At 46.2% G+C, this 15,206-nt stretch overlaps 1 protein-coding gene across 1 annotated transcript in view; it reads right to left on the reverse strand.

Annotated features, from left to right (window-relative positions):
• Positions 1–3,562: 3,562 nt before the first annotated feature.
• The window catches only part of LOC149437496 (uncharacterized), a 202,166-nt gene continuing 190,522 nt past the window's right edge, over positions 3,563–15,206 (reverse strand). Inside the window, exons 52-56 of the mRNA XM_089660890.1 lie at positions 14,055–14,087; positions 11,825–11,926; positions 9,774–9,982; positions 6,820–6,974; positions 3,563–3,788 (exon numbers count right to left, since the gene is read on the reverse strand). Of these exons, the coding sequence (XP_089517016.1) occupies positions 3,563–3,788; positions 6,820–6,974; positions 9,774–9,982; positions 11,825–11,926; positions 14,055–14,087 (725 nt within the window). The remainder of the gene's footprint in view (positions 3,789–6,819; positions 6,975–9,773; positions 9,983–11,824; positions 11,927–14,054; positions 14,088–15,206) is intronic.

Below are 15,206 nucleotides of genomic sequence, written 5' to 3' on the forward strand. Positions count from 1 at the left end.
GCACTGGCAGTCAGTAATATTGTTACAGAACTCATCACCAGCACAGGAATCACTTCCGCAGGGTACAGACTCAGCCACTGGAGAGACAGAAAAAACATTAAAGTCCAACTTTCCCCATCAGAGTGCTCCCTTACATCAGGGACCCATCAGAGTGCCCCTTACATCAGTGTACCCATCAGAGTGCCCCCTTACATCAGGTGTCCCTATCAGAGTGCTCCCTTACATCAGGGTCCCCATCAGAGTGCTCCCTTACATCAGGTGTCCCCATCAGGATGCCCCCTTACATCAGGTGTCCCTATCAGGATGCCCCCTTACATCAGGTGTCCCCATCAGAGCGCCCCTTTACATCAGATGTCCCCATCAGAATGCCCCCTTACATCAGATGTCCCCGTCAGAATGCTCCCTTACATCAGGATCCCCATCAGAGTGCCTCCTTACATCATGGTTCCCATCAGATTGCCCCCTTACATCAGGATCCCCATCAGAGTCCCCCCTTATATCAGGGTCCTCATCAGACTCCCCCCCCCTCACATCAGGTGTCCCATCAGAGTGCCTCCTTGCAACAGTGCCCCCGTCAGAGTCTCCCGTTACATCTATTTTTAAGCAACCATTACAAATCAGTTATCTCCGTCAGAGTGCCCCCTTACATTAGGTGTCCCCATCAGAGTGTCCCCTTACATATGGCCAGTTAACCCCATCAGAGTGCCCCCTTAAATCAGATGTCACCATCAGAGTGCCCCCCTTACATTAACTGTCTACATCAGACTGGTTAATACATAGTGATACGGGGGCACAGCTAAAATCTGGGGGGGGGGAGGACACCCCTCCACAGCTCCCCTCTAGATCTGGCCCTGCTGGAGGAACACAAAATGACTGTAACAAAATTGTCAACATGAGATTACTTACCTGCTTCCATAAAGATACTGGAGTTTCCTGCAATTGACTGTGTAATGACTGTTATGGATTGAGAGTCGCAGGTCTGTAAGGAAAGAAAAGTAATTCATCGATTTCATTTGTCTGGAATTTCTGTTGAAGGAACTGCAAATTGTATCCAAGAAATAGCACAGCTATGCTAAAGTCACAACGTCCCCTTCATGTTCCTTTATCTGTGTTATCCCCACAATGGAAACAGTGGAGGATGCGGGTGCACCAGGTTCTCCCATCACTCCAATGGTAAGACTTCCCTGGAATAGTTTGCATCCCCCTCCACATTGGTTTTCAGTCTCTTGAAACCATGTTCCCCAATCACCTATTTATTCTACATTGTATCACTTCATGTTCCTTTATCTGTGTTATCCCCACAATGGAAACAGTGGAGGATGCGGGCGCAGCAGGTTCTCCCATCACTCCAATGGTAAGACTTCCCTGGAATAGTTTACATTTCCCCCTCCACGTGGACTTCAGTCTCTCAAAGACATACTCCTCAATAACCTCTTTATTTTACATTGTATCGGGGCAGCATGACACCGTCCATTGTCTTTGTTAGGGAGGAGATTAGGTTTGGCCTGAACCCAAACTCATCACTAGTCTATGTGAAGGCTACAGCAAATGGACAGAACTGTGAATTGTGGAGGTGGTATTGCAATATCAGAAGGCAGTCAGTTTTGTGTGGAGTTGGCCAATAATTCAGCTTTCATTCTCATCACACACTCTGCTGTTTGGTTTGCAAAAAAAGCAAAAAAAAATTGGGCATCTTTAAGCTTGGTGGTGTGCATTTTTTTACATGTTAAGTCCTTGAACACCTCCAAGCATCTTAATAAGGCTGTGCCATGATCAGCAAGCCAACTGTGGACTTTGGGGTAGAATAGTGGCTTAATGGTTAGCTCTCTTGTCCTCTAGCAAAGGGGACCTCAATTTGAATACCAGCAAGAACACTATCTGCATGGAGTTTGCATGTTCTGCTTGTATTTGTTCCCCCAGTGACATACTGGCTTATTGTCAGTACAGCTAAAGAATGCCTGACTGCTTCGTGAGACACAGAAATCATGGAACACCCTCTATGTGTGTATGTTGAGTCTTACCGAGTTACAATTATTATTGCAGAGTACGACTTCAGCATAGAGGTAGACGGTGTTAGAACCGGTAATCTGGAAGACTTTCATAGCAAACCGAGCTTCAATGCCGACTCCATTGTTATCCACTGTTAGCTGGTCAGCAGATACATTGTTCGCTGGGCACCTGGATACAGAAACCTTTCATCACTTACTGTAATCTAATTATTAGAACACATTGTTTAAAAATCTCCTCTCTCTCTCTCTCTCTCTCTCTCGCTCTCTCCAGACACACAAGGTGACACACACAGTGTACAATGGCATTGAAAGGGTCATTTCCCACATCTGTGGCTTTTTAAACTGCAATTAGTGTCAGTGTATAAATAGATAATACGTTTGTTAGTTCCCACATGGATGCACTGAGCAGGCTAGATACTGAGCCATGGGGAGCAGAAAAGAACTGTCGAAAACCTGCGTAACAAGGTAATGGAACTTTATAAAGATGGAAAAGGATATAAAAAGATATCCAAAGCCTTGAATATGCCAGTCAGTACTGTTCACTCACTTATTAAGAATTGGAAAGTTCTGCAATCTCTTGATACTAAGCCAAGGGCAGGTAGGCAAAGAAAGATGGCAGCCACAACTGCCAGAAGAATTGTTTGGGATACAAAGAAAAACCCCACAGGTAACCTTGGGAGAAATACAGGCTGCTCTGGAAAAAGACGGTGGGGTTTTTTGAGGCGCCCAATACAACAATTTTTAAACAAAAATGAGCTGTATGGTCTTGTTGCCAGAAAGAAGCCTTTACTGCACCAATGCCCTGAAAAAGCCCAGTTACAATATACCCAACAACACCTTGACACGGCTTGGCTTTTTTGTGGCATTGGCATAGTAAAGGCTTCTTTCTGAATCTCGACCATACAGCTCATTTTTGTTTAAAAATTGTTGTATTGTGGAAGGTCTGCAATAGTCACATGTGAAAGCATATGCAGCACTTCAGCAGCCATCTCCCTTTAACAGTCTCTCCTTCCACCCGGGGTAATTAGTATTCACAGGACTGAACTCTCTGTAGTCACCTCCTCCATAGGTACACCTCTTCTGGGACCCTCCAGAGTAATAGCCTCACTCAGGGAACTCTTGAGGTCTTTTTCAATCTGCCTATAAGTCCCCAACTCCACAAGGGACAGAAGGTCTACAGCCAGCTCTTCCTGGGACTACTCCTCCTGACCTCCTGCCCTATCCAGGGCCTACACTTGCTGGTTACATATGTACTGGTGTGGGGTGTTTAGTTCCCATACCCCAAATGGCACTAGGGCTCTTCCCAACTTAGCTTACACCTGGGCATTGACTTACCCATGACATCACTGCAAGAGGACTCGGGGGGCGCTAACACCTGATGACACTGTCTGCAGTAATCAAACAATATTCTGGTACAGAGCCCCCTAGTGGCAAAATAGATCATTGCAACTGCCTACAAATGTACAGTATATTGTTCTGGGCATTCAGTGAATTATTTCTGAAGTCAAAGTGTACAAAGAACACACAGAGCTACTAACCTGTGTGCTGTGTACTTACCCTTCTTGAAGAAGATAGTACTTGATGGAGCTTGCTATGGTCGGAGAGGCATACATACTCAACACTTTGAGACTGAAGGCGTTGGCATCCAGATCTGGTATGGACACTGAAACGTAGACAGTATCTTGCACGAACAGGGGGTAGGAGTTTGAGAGAGGGGTCGTAAATTGGTTATCTTTATAGGCCATCATGTAGACTGAATAATTTGCATTTGGCATGGACCTGAAAAATAAACACACAACAAAGGGTTACCTACCTAAAAACTCTTGTGGGCAGGGCCAGGACAAGGGGTTGGCGGAAGGGTCGGCTGCCCTGGGCTCAATGGTTTGCTGTAGGGATTGGGGGCACCTTCCTTTTTCTCAGGACAGGAGTAATGACAGTGGCAGTGAGTTGGACAAGCGAGTGACTGCTGGGCGTAGTATCCCCTAAGATTGCACATCATGAACTGTGTGTGTGTGTGTGTGGGGGGGGGGGGTAGTTTGGTATCTTTGCTATCGGCACTGGATGACCTTCTCCCGGTACTACTTGTGTCATGCATCTATGTTATTAGACAGAAAGTATGCATTTGCCTGTGTTAGGGATGAGATAGGGTGTGTAGTGCCCCCCTTACATTGGTGATCATTGCAGTGGCTGCAGCAGATGGACTTCACATGAACTTCAGTCCCTCAAAGCCATATTCCTCAAAACCCTCTTTATTTTACATTGTATCGGGGCAGCATGACACCATCAATTGTCTTCGTTGGGGATGAGATAGGGTTTGTAGTGCCCCCCTTAAATTGGTGATCATTGTAGTGGCTGCAGCAGATGGACTTCACATGGACTTCAGTCCCTCAAAGCCATATTCCTCAATAACCTCTTTATTTTACATTGTATCTGGGCAGCATGACACCATCAATTGTCTTCGTTAGGGAGGAGATAGGGTTTGTAGTGCCCCCCTTTCATTGGTGATCATTGTAGTTCCTGCAGCAGATGGACTTCACATGGACTTCAGTCCCTCAAAGCCATACTGCTCAATAACCTCTTCAGTTTACATTGTATCTGGGCAGCATGACACCATCAATTGTCTTCGTTAGGGAGGAGATAGGGTTTTTAGTGCCCCCCTTACATTGGTGATCATTGCAGTGGCTGCAGCAGATGGACTTCACATGAACGTCAGTCCCTCAAAACCATACTCCTCAATGACCTCTTTATTTTACATTGTATCTGGGCAGCATGACACCATCAATTGTCTTCGTTAGGAAGGAGATAGGGTTTGTAGTGCCCCCCTTTCATTGGTGATCATTGTAGTTCCTGCAGCAGATGGACTTCACATGGACTTCAGTCCCTCAAAGCTATATTCCTCAAAACCCTCTTTATTTTACATTGTATCGGGGCAGCATGACACCATCAATTGTCTTCGTTAGGGAGGAGATTGGGTTTGGCCTAACCCAAACCCTTCCCTAGTCTATGTTACGGCTACAGCAGATGGACAGAACTGTGAACTGTGGCGGTGGTATCTCAATATCAGAAGGCAGTATATGATTTAGTCATACATCTATGTTATTATGGAGAGAGTATGCAGAACATATTTGCACTCTAAAAAAAGAAAGAGCAAACCTATCAGATCTCTTCTCCAGCTCGGTGTATACTGGTGGAGGAGGTAAAGATGATATCCGGAATGAGGATCACAAATGCACCACAAAGGATTCACATTAATATGTATAAGAAACAGACAAAATAAAAGTCATTTAGGTGACCTTGTCAGGGTGAAAAAAAATTGAGAAGCGACATCCCTGCAATGGAAGAGTTTTCATACTCCCCTCTCAGGCGGTCCATGTCTCCTACCTTTCCTCCATCCCTGTGCTGCAGCCTCCACCAGACTCTTCAGTATTCAGCTCTTCCGGAAGTGTGGGATGTCTGTGTCTGCCGGCACATGCCATGGTTCCTTCCTCTGACCCCGATGTCACTACAGGACTCAGCAGAGACATAGGGTTTGAAGGAAGGAACCACACAGCCCGGCGGGGGGCACTCAGGAGCGCTCAATATCAAAGAGTCTCATGGAGGCTGCAGCACTGAAGCAGAAGGAAGGGAGGAGACACGGGGTATAAAGACTCTCCAAATGCTGAAAGAGAGGAAGGAGAGAAAAGAAAGAAAAAAAAGGGGAGGGAGAGGAAAGGGGAGGCAGGAGGAAGAGGGAAGGGATAGTGGGGAGGAGACTGTCTCTTACTCCCCCCATGACATGTGGGAGTGTTGTATGGCCCTTCCTTGGGAGGGTATAGACATCGGGAAGATTTCATGGTAGAGTTAAGTTCTTGAGGCCGGAATCACTCCTCCAGCTGAGATTGATTCAGGGTAGGGTGGGGTTGTGGTACCGGATAAAGCCGTCAGGTGGCTAAGTGGAGGAGATTGTCAGATGGAAAAATTCTGTATCTGTCTGAAAGCGAGTCCACCAGGCCCATTAATTGAAACTTAAGAGACAGAGACAGTCTCCTCCCCACTATCCCTTCCCTCTTCTCAATGTAAATCAGGTCCTCCATCTGGGCTATTTTTTGGAGTCTAGTGAGCCATTCCTTCATTGAGGGGAGTGGGGGGAACCCCAATGGATCAAAACACTTCAAAGACTTGAAGTAGGCTGTACCTATTCTATTATTTTCTATGCTAGTCATTTACTATTGTTTATTTTATTCTATTCTGTTCTATTCTATTTTTTTATTTGCTGTTCTTTTGTATTCTGTTGTGTTCTATATTCTATTCTATTTTATAAAGCAGCCTAAGTAGGAATCATCATCTTATTTCAGTTTTATACCTTACTGTATTTCTTGCAATATGTTTCCAATTTGGATTCAAATTCATTTTAAAATTTGAATTCATTTTCAAACTTGGATAATTTGTTTCATTATAATTTATTTTGGATTCAGTGAAAATCGTCGCTATTGTGATTCAGAGATTTGAATGCATTCAAATCTCTGTATAATGAATTGCACGTGTCTATGGCTTACACCCATGTGTCCTCAGAGAGGTGAGCTCAGTTATATCTAAGGTTTTGCCTCTAGTTTATGAAGACCTGGCACAAGGCCGATGCGGTGTCTATATAGAAGAAGGGATTCAGGTCTTCAGCCAGTAGGTACAGACCTTTCATTTAAATTTCTACTGTAGGGAAGATACTTGAAGGTTTGCTAAGAGACCTCATCCAAGGGTATGTATTGGAATCCAATACAATAACTGATGGCCAGCTTGGATTTCTGAAATCCCAACATCACATAATAATTATTACCCAATTATTGGGTGCAGGGTCACATTAAGTCTGACATCCATATACAGCGGGTAAGAGCAGGAGACATTCATGACAGCGTCATTTTGTGTTCGGATCGGATCCGTCTGGGCAGATATATACAGCTGATTTGTGTATGTGATATGGGTGGAATTTACCTGTAGAGAGAGGAAGCACATAAGTCATTAGACAAGGTCACAATTAGCAAATGGTTAATAATTAATGTCAGTATATTCCTTGACAACTCAAAAAGGAAGTCTCCAGCTTTCTTAAATCAGAATAACTAAATTAATATGAAAGATAACATAAAAAAAAAACTTTAGCTGTAATATTCAGCTTCACTCCAGAGATTTCTCCAGCAGTACTTTTTACCGATAGATGTCCTCAGTCTGATGGTCAGCATTATTCAACCCACTTCCTCTGAGCCTAGGTCATCCTGGACCCGACACCCCCTTCCCCCATCCTGTGACTGTACAGCAAAAGGAGAAGCAGAGGACAGGTGAACTCTTCTTTTGTCACTCTGCTCTCTCCTCCTATCAACTTGCCAGCACATGAACTAACCGTCTCCATGTGCTGCTTCTTCTTCTCCCAGTCTGAGCTCCGAAGATAGGGACTGTAAGAGCTTAAAAGTAAGTCACATTCAGGTACTTCTACTGCTTGCATTAAAAAAATTTTTTATATATATATATATATATATATATATATATATATATATACACACACACACACACAGTATATACTGTATACCCTGCATTGCCAAAAGTATTGGGCTATCCCTCCAAAATCATGTGATTCAGGGGTTCCAATCCCCACCATGGACACAGGTGTATACAATCAAGCCCCTAGGCATGCAGACTGCTTCTATAAACATTGGTGTAAGAATGGGTCGCTCTCAGGAGCTCAGTGACTCCAAGTGTGGTCCCGTGATAGGTTGCCACCTGTGCAAAAAGTTCATCTGTAAGAGAGTCTCCGTAAGGAGACGCGCGTTCTGGAACGCACATGCGCAGAAGAAATCGCGGGGACGAAGGATCGGTTGTGTGCAGGCGTGCGGGAATGCGCGATCGTGCACAGGCACGTGTACACGCACGGCGGGGATTAACGCTAGGCAGGCAATTTAAAGAGCACCTCGGCACTGATTCGGTTCTGACTGGTCTTCAGCTTTCCCCCGTGTCCTGTTTGTTTCCTGTGAGATTACTTTGGTGCTGACCCGGCTTGTTCCTGACTCGACTGAGTACTCTCCTGCCCCCCGGGTCCTGACTTCGGCTCTGATCCTGACTTTGGCTTTTTCCTTCTGATTCTGTACCGCACTGCCCAACTGTTATGACCTTGGCTATCCTATGACTCCGCTCCAGTCCTGTGTCCTGGCTACATACCTGACGCTGCTGTGCATCTGGCAATCCACTGTACCTGCCTGGTCCATTTCTACAGTACCCAAATCAGAGGATTTCCTGCCTACCAAGTGAGGCCGACCGCGTCAATTCAGTCTCCTATCAGGTACGTGACATCATCCGTGACATTTCCTGGCTACTAAATATTCCACGCTCAACTGTTAGTGGGATTATAACAAAGTGGAAGCAATTGGGAACAACAGCCACTCAGCCACCAAGTGGTAGGCCATGTCACATGATAGCGGGGTCAGCGCATGGTGAAGGGCACACTGCGCAGAAGTCGCCAACTGTCTGCAGAGTCAATAGCTAAAGACTTCCAAACTTGGTGTGGCCTTCAGATGAGCACAACAACAGTGCATAGAGGGCTTCATGGAATGGGTTTCCATGGCTGAGCAGCTGCATCCAAGCCTTACATCACCAAGTGCAATGCAAAGCCGTGGTGTAAAGCACGCCACCCTTCCAGTGAAGGGAACTCCTAAGGCATCAGCATACCAAGACATTTTGGACAATTTCATGCTCCCAACTTTGTGGGAAGAGTTTGGGGATGGCGCCTTCCTGTTCCAACATGACTGCGCACCAGTGCACAAAGCAAGGTCCATAAAGACATGGATGAGCCAGTTTGGGGAGGAGGAACTTGATTGGCCTGCACAGAGTCCTGACCTCAACCCCATAGAACACCTTTGGGATGAATTAGAGTTGAAACTGCGAGCCAGGGCTTCTTATCTGACATCAGTGCCTGACCTGACAAATGTGCTTCCAGAAGAATGGTCCAACCTTCCTATAGACACCCTCCTAAACCTTGTGGATGGCCTTCCCAGAAGAGTTGAAGCTGTTATATTGAACCCTACGGAGTAAGACTGGGAGGCCATTAAAGGTCATGTACGTGTAAAGGCAGGCGGCCCAATACGTTTGGCAATATAGTGTATTGTTAATTGTGTCTGTCATATCTCCCTGGGGTTCAGCTCCTGTTTATGGGTGTCTCAACTGAATAGCCAGCTGCTAAGGAGTCATCCTTACATGTGCCCTCCCAACTGGGGCTGTGTGCCTCCATTCAAACTCAAAGCACCTAACAAGACACGCCCCTGCTCACTCCTCCAAGTCAGCTGCATAAAGCAATCACACTTTTTCCTTCACTATCTCCTCTACAACCAGGAAGTTCCAGGAACAGTGCAGACTCGGAGGACCTGGTGGAAGTGACAAGGGGCACAAGGTATGTGTTTCAAGAATGGAGGGGTTGTGAATATACCGGGGAATATTTTTTCATGAATGCTGTGAATGCAGAACACTTGGGCTTTATTACTACTTTAATGTGTTCTGCCGAACCTATGGCATGTAACAAAAAGTTTCCATTTGTGATTTCTTTTCTTGGAAAATGTATTTAAAACATACATAGAGGGCAAAACACTCTTCTGGGGATACAGACAACAATGAAGACATGACAAGTGTTCTAAGCCTTCTCTATTCCATTCCAATCCTAAATTACAGCATTTTTGTCTATACAGACTTTAATGTATCTGTTTTTTATTCCTCTTGTATAACAAACAGTCAGACCGTGTCAGGAGAACTTACCTCAGTATAAGTGTTACAGTCAGAGGTGATCAATGGACGATGAATGGTCATCTGCGATATTCCATCCACAAACTCACTTACTGCCCAACACTCGGGGTTCATGCTGTTCAGCCTAATATCGGACGTATTATAACCATGTGCTTCCAACCAACATGTTGACACTTGTATGTTGAACCTTCCTCCAGTACAAGTAAAAGCTGGAAGGATTCCTGAAAAAAAGAGTAAATTCATTCAGCATTTCTGAGATGAGAAGGTGATGGTCATGAGCTTGATGTACATTATACACTGTAGGGGTTTTCTATTGTAGCCTAGTGCTGCAGGCTATGGGTTTGCCCACTCAACCCCCCCCCCCCAGGCTAATGGAAACATCGGGTGGACTGTGCTTAGTTCAGTCAACTCTGTACTCCCCCCATGCCCCCCCCCCCGGTCCCACCACCACTACTGTTCAGCCACCGGGGCTCTTTTCAACTGAGTGGATGTCTGTAGGCTGAGTGTCCCCTCCTTTGGGTTCTGTGTACCAAGAGTGGGTTCAGTGTAATTTCCCACTCACTCTTCTCTCCTCCTCTCCTTACAGTAGAACCAGATCCTATTAGAGGACAGGAGAGGGAGAGTCAATGGCAGAATCAGAGAAGACTCACTATGCAGGTGTTATGGATGATGGAAATTGTAGTTCTTAAAGGGGTTCTGGACAATGCTTGTTAATGAAGACAGGCAGGCTGTGGACTGTAAGTCTCTGCATCCGGGAGAAGGAGAGATGTGTTGCTTTCTCGGGCAAATATGCTCAGAGCTAGGGCAGTCCAGGGGAATGAATGATGGGGACAGATCTGTTGTGAGGGTCTGTGCTCCATATTTGAGGAACCAGACTTATTAGAATGGAGTTAAGAAGACCTGTTGCTGTCCTGTTGCCCTACATCAGGAAGACGGGATGGTCCTGCACCTGAACTGCTTTCAGAGACTGAGTTGGGGGAGAAAATTACTGTGTCTTCAGGATCTAAGCTTAGACACTGCGGCCTGTGTCAAGATCCGGGGGCTGATTGATGGAAATCTACCGATTGCTAATCCATTGGGACTAGATTAGCCATCTGACAGGAAATGGGGAGCTGACCTGAACATCCTAAATGCCAGCCACCCAAGACAGAGACTGCCTTACTTAGCAACCTCTCTCCTATCATTCAACCTCACACCTAAAGAGACAGTGTACCACCTAAATAAGGGCCCCACCAAAAGCTTGACAACATTAGCTACTAAGATCCAGGTATTTTCCACCACCTCCAGGGATATCCCCACATTAGCAATGCATATGCTCACTCAGTACTAAGGTTGTATGCCCAAAGTGTACACCAGGACCCTTTCTGTTCCTCTGAACTTCCCTTACATTGATGATCAGTGTGGTGCCCTCTTACTTTGATGGTCATTGTACTCCCCCTTAGATTGATGGTCAGTGTAGTGTCTCCTTAGATTGGTGGCCAGTGTAGTACCCCTTACATTGATGGTCATTGTAGTGCTCCCTTTACATTGGTGGCCAGTGTAGTGCTCCTTACATTGATGGTCCGTGTAGTGCCCCCTTACATTAATGGGCAGTGTAGTGCCTCCTTACATTGAAAGTCATTGTAGTGCCTCCTTACATTGATGGGCAGTGTAGTGCCCCCTTTACAATGGTGGTTAGTGTAGTGCCCTCTTACATTGATGGGCAGTGTAGTGCCCCCTTACATTGGTGGTCATTGTAGCGCCCCCCTTATATTGGTGGTCATTGTGGTGTTCCCTTACATTGGTGGTTAGTGTATTGCCCCCTTACATTGGTGGTCAGTGTAGTCCCCCCTTACATTGGTGGTCAGTGTAGTCCCCCCTTACATTGGTGTTCAGTGTATTGCCCCCTTACATTGGTGGTCAGTTTATTGCCCCTTACATTGGTAGTCAGTGTAGTATCCCCTTACACTGATGGTCATTGTGGTGTTCCCTTACACTGATGTATGATGTTTATAGAAAAATGCAATATTTAGTTTTAAATGTCACAAGACCCATGCTGACCATTGTATTATATCATACCATACCCGAGTCTGTATAGAGAGTTGTATTGCACATGCAGACAGTACTATTGTTACAATACTCATCAGCAGCACAGAAATCACTTCCACAGGGTACAGACGCAGCCACTGGAGAGAGAGAAAAAAACATTAAAGTCCATTCTTCTGGATATCTCATACAATATTCATATTCCCTGTAGGCTGAAATCATTGTGTTGTGTTCACCATAGAAGTTCAAGTGTTTGTAAGCCCTGACAATACACCTTAACAATCATGGACTCACAGGGGTCTGAGTGGTGACCTCACACATTCTCCAGAAGGCCCGTGTAGCCTCCCAGTCACGTTAGGTTTTATACTTTGGCCCAGGGAAAAGCACTTTCCTCATCACCCTGTGTAGGCAATTCAGTAAACTGAGAAGGTCCAAGCTGGCCAGGAAGGGGCATGTCCAGGCCTATACTGGGCATTGTAAGCAGTACACTCTCTGCTCAGTCTCCCCGGCCAGCCCAGTACTGCCCCTCCCCACCCTGCTCAGCCATGCACGCGCACACAAGGTGAGGGCAGGCAGGCCACAGACAGGTGAAAGCGGTGGGCTTGTATGTAAATCTGGAAGTCAGAGGGCCACCCCAGGTGAGTCCCAGGCCAGGCCCTCAGAGTTTCCTCTTTTACATACAAGCCCACCTCTTTCACCTGGCAGCACCCACCTTGTGTACATATGCAGCCGGCATCAGGAGAGAGAAAAGAGAGACAATGAAAGAGCCACCATACAGTCACAGGGCATCCTTGTGTAAGTAGTACTGGTGCTCGGTGGGAGTATCTTGGCTTCAGTGGAAGTGGTGGGTGATAGCGTGGGAGCCCCAGGTCAACTTTTACATCGGGGCTCATAAGCTTCAAGCTACTCCTTTGCTAACCTTGTACAATTTGATCCCTTTTTGTTTTTTTAAATGTACGGGATACATGGAGCAATAACATGCTTTATATGGGTCCTGATGCCCAGTAGGCCAGTAGGAGGGTCTCCAAATCATGTGGCGCTGTGATGTGGCTGCGCAGTGTCCCCAGGAGCCCATCCTACCTCCTAATCATTGGTAAGTGACCATGAGCTGTCGGTGACAGTCACTGTTCTGGGGGTGCATGTAAAGTGTCCTCTACCACCGTTTGAAGGCAACATATTTATATATCAGACATTAATGGATTTCTACTGCTTTGTTAACCTCTTCCCGACCGCCCTATAGCAGATATACTGCTACAGGGTGGCACAGGTGCACAAAATCACGTATATATGCGTGATTTTGCATTTCCAGGTAGGGGGCGCGTGAGGCGCTTGCGCGCACCCTACCTGCGATGCCATTCGTGGCTGCGGCTGTCAATCACCGGGTCCCAAACAGTGATTACTCGTCGGCGACCAGTGATTGACGAGGATCTCCAACGGGGAGGAGAACTGTATGTAAACAATACAGTTCTCCTGTAAACAATACAGTTCTCCCTGTCAGCTCGTGCACATTTCTTTGTATGGTTGTTCACATCGATAATTACATTTAAAGACCGACACTGACCTATAGTGACAGCGACTTTTATTTGACTTTTTTCTGACCTCTGGAACGGATTAATTGGTTTTCAATGCATTCCTATGGGAAACCACTTCCGGTTTATGAATTTTTCGCAGTACGAAACATCCCGGAGACCACATTAAATTCGTAAACTGAGATACATTTGTACTTTATTGTGATTAGGGAGGACAGCCCCTATTGGAAAGAGGACTACACAATGTGAGGGCCAACGATGAACAGCTTTTCTTTCTATGCAGAGCCCAGCCAACATTCTTAACTTCGAGGACGAACTTGCATAACTTATCGTTTTTGCTCTTTTATTTCTATATCCTCTATAATATTCTTTTAGATTTCTGTGTTAGTATTTTACTTTCTTTGTAAATAAATGCGAACTTTGCTTCTTTTACATGTTGAATTTATTTTTACAGCCAATATTGTTATTATATTATCACCATTAATATTATCAGAGCTTTGATAGACTAGCTAATTACAGGAACATACAAGATAACATATACAGTATTTAGAATTTAATTAAGGGAAAGCCAAAACCACCCCCTATGTATTTCAATGGTGATGCATACATGTTGGGGCTGAATGTTGAGGTCCACTCACCCTGCCCCCGCATATAAGGGCATTGTTGCTGTAAATGGGTTCAACATTTTAAGCTATGCCAATTTAAACCATTAAAATTCTCAACATAAGAGTTTACTTACTGCTGGCAGAACGGATTCCAAAATCATAAAAACCTGGAAATAAAGAAAAACATATCTGATCATTGGAGACCTCAACTGGATGGATACTCATTCCTCTGGACATATCGTATAACATTCACATTGACTGGAGGCTAAAATAATTCTGTTGCGTTCATCGTACCACTTGCCTATACTATATATATATATTATATATATTGTGGGAACTCGCTTCAAATGGTAGAGCTTTTTAAACGCACACAGCAACTCGCTTCCTTTTTTAAGGCCTTTTTAGCCCACTTTTATTTAAAGAAAAAGTTCCATAAAGCTTCCCACGCAGGGGTATCCACCATCACACACATGAAACAATATTCAGCCTCCTGGCTTGTACACAGTTGTATGTCTGTCTCCTGCAGACTCTTTCCAAAATGGCGTTTTGCACACAGCTGGCCACTAGCGCACAGCTACTCTGGCTTCAACCTCTCCTTGGTGAAGCCCTCCTGACTCCAAGGTAGAGACCTCCTGTTTTCCAGGGTGGAGCCCTCCAGACTCCTGTCTGCCGGGGTGGAGCCCTCCAGACTCCTGTCTGCCGGGGTGGAGCCCTTTAGACTCCTGTCTGCCGGGGTGGAGCCCTCCAGACTCCTGTCTGCCGGGGTGGAGCCCTCCAGACTCCTGTCTGCCGGGGTGGAGCCCTCCAGACTCCTGTCTGCCGGGGTGGAGCCCTCCAGACTCCTGTCTGCCGGGGTGGAGCCCTCCAGACTCCTGTCTGCCGGGGTGGAGCCCTCCAGACTCCTGTCTACCGGGGTGGAGCCCTCCTGACTCCTGTCTGCCGGGGTGGAGCCCTCCTGACTCCTGTCTGCCGGGGTGGAGCCCTCCTGACTCCTGTCTGCCGGGGTGGAGCCCTCCTGACTCCTGTCTGCCGGGGTGGAGCCCTCCTGACTCCTGTCTGCTGGGGTGGAGCCCTCCTGACACCTGTCTGCCGGAGTGGAGCCCTCCTGACTCCTGTCTGCCGGGGTGGAGCCCTCCTGACTCCTGTCTGCCAGGGTGGAGCCCAGAATCAGGGTTAAGCCTCTATGAAAAGGCCTGCACACAGCTATGCAATCAGTGTCCTGGCCATTCCCAAAACCTGGTCCCAGGATTGGAGATTTCATCCCTCCCAAATCGCTTTGAAATCTC

This window comes from Staurois parvus, unplaced genomic scaffold (assembly GCF_062004578.1).
Source record: "Staurois parvus isolate SC_StPar_1 unplaced genomic scaffold, SC_StPar_1.0 ptg001286l, whole genome shotgun sequence".
NCBI lineage: Eukaryota > Metazoa > Chordata > Amphibia > Anura > Ranidae > Staurois > Staurois parvus.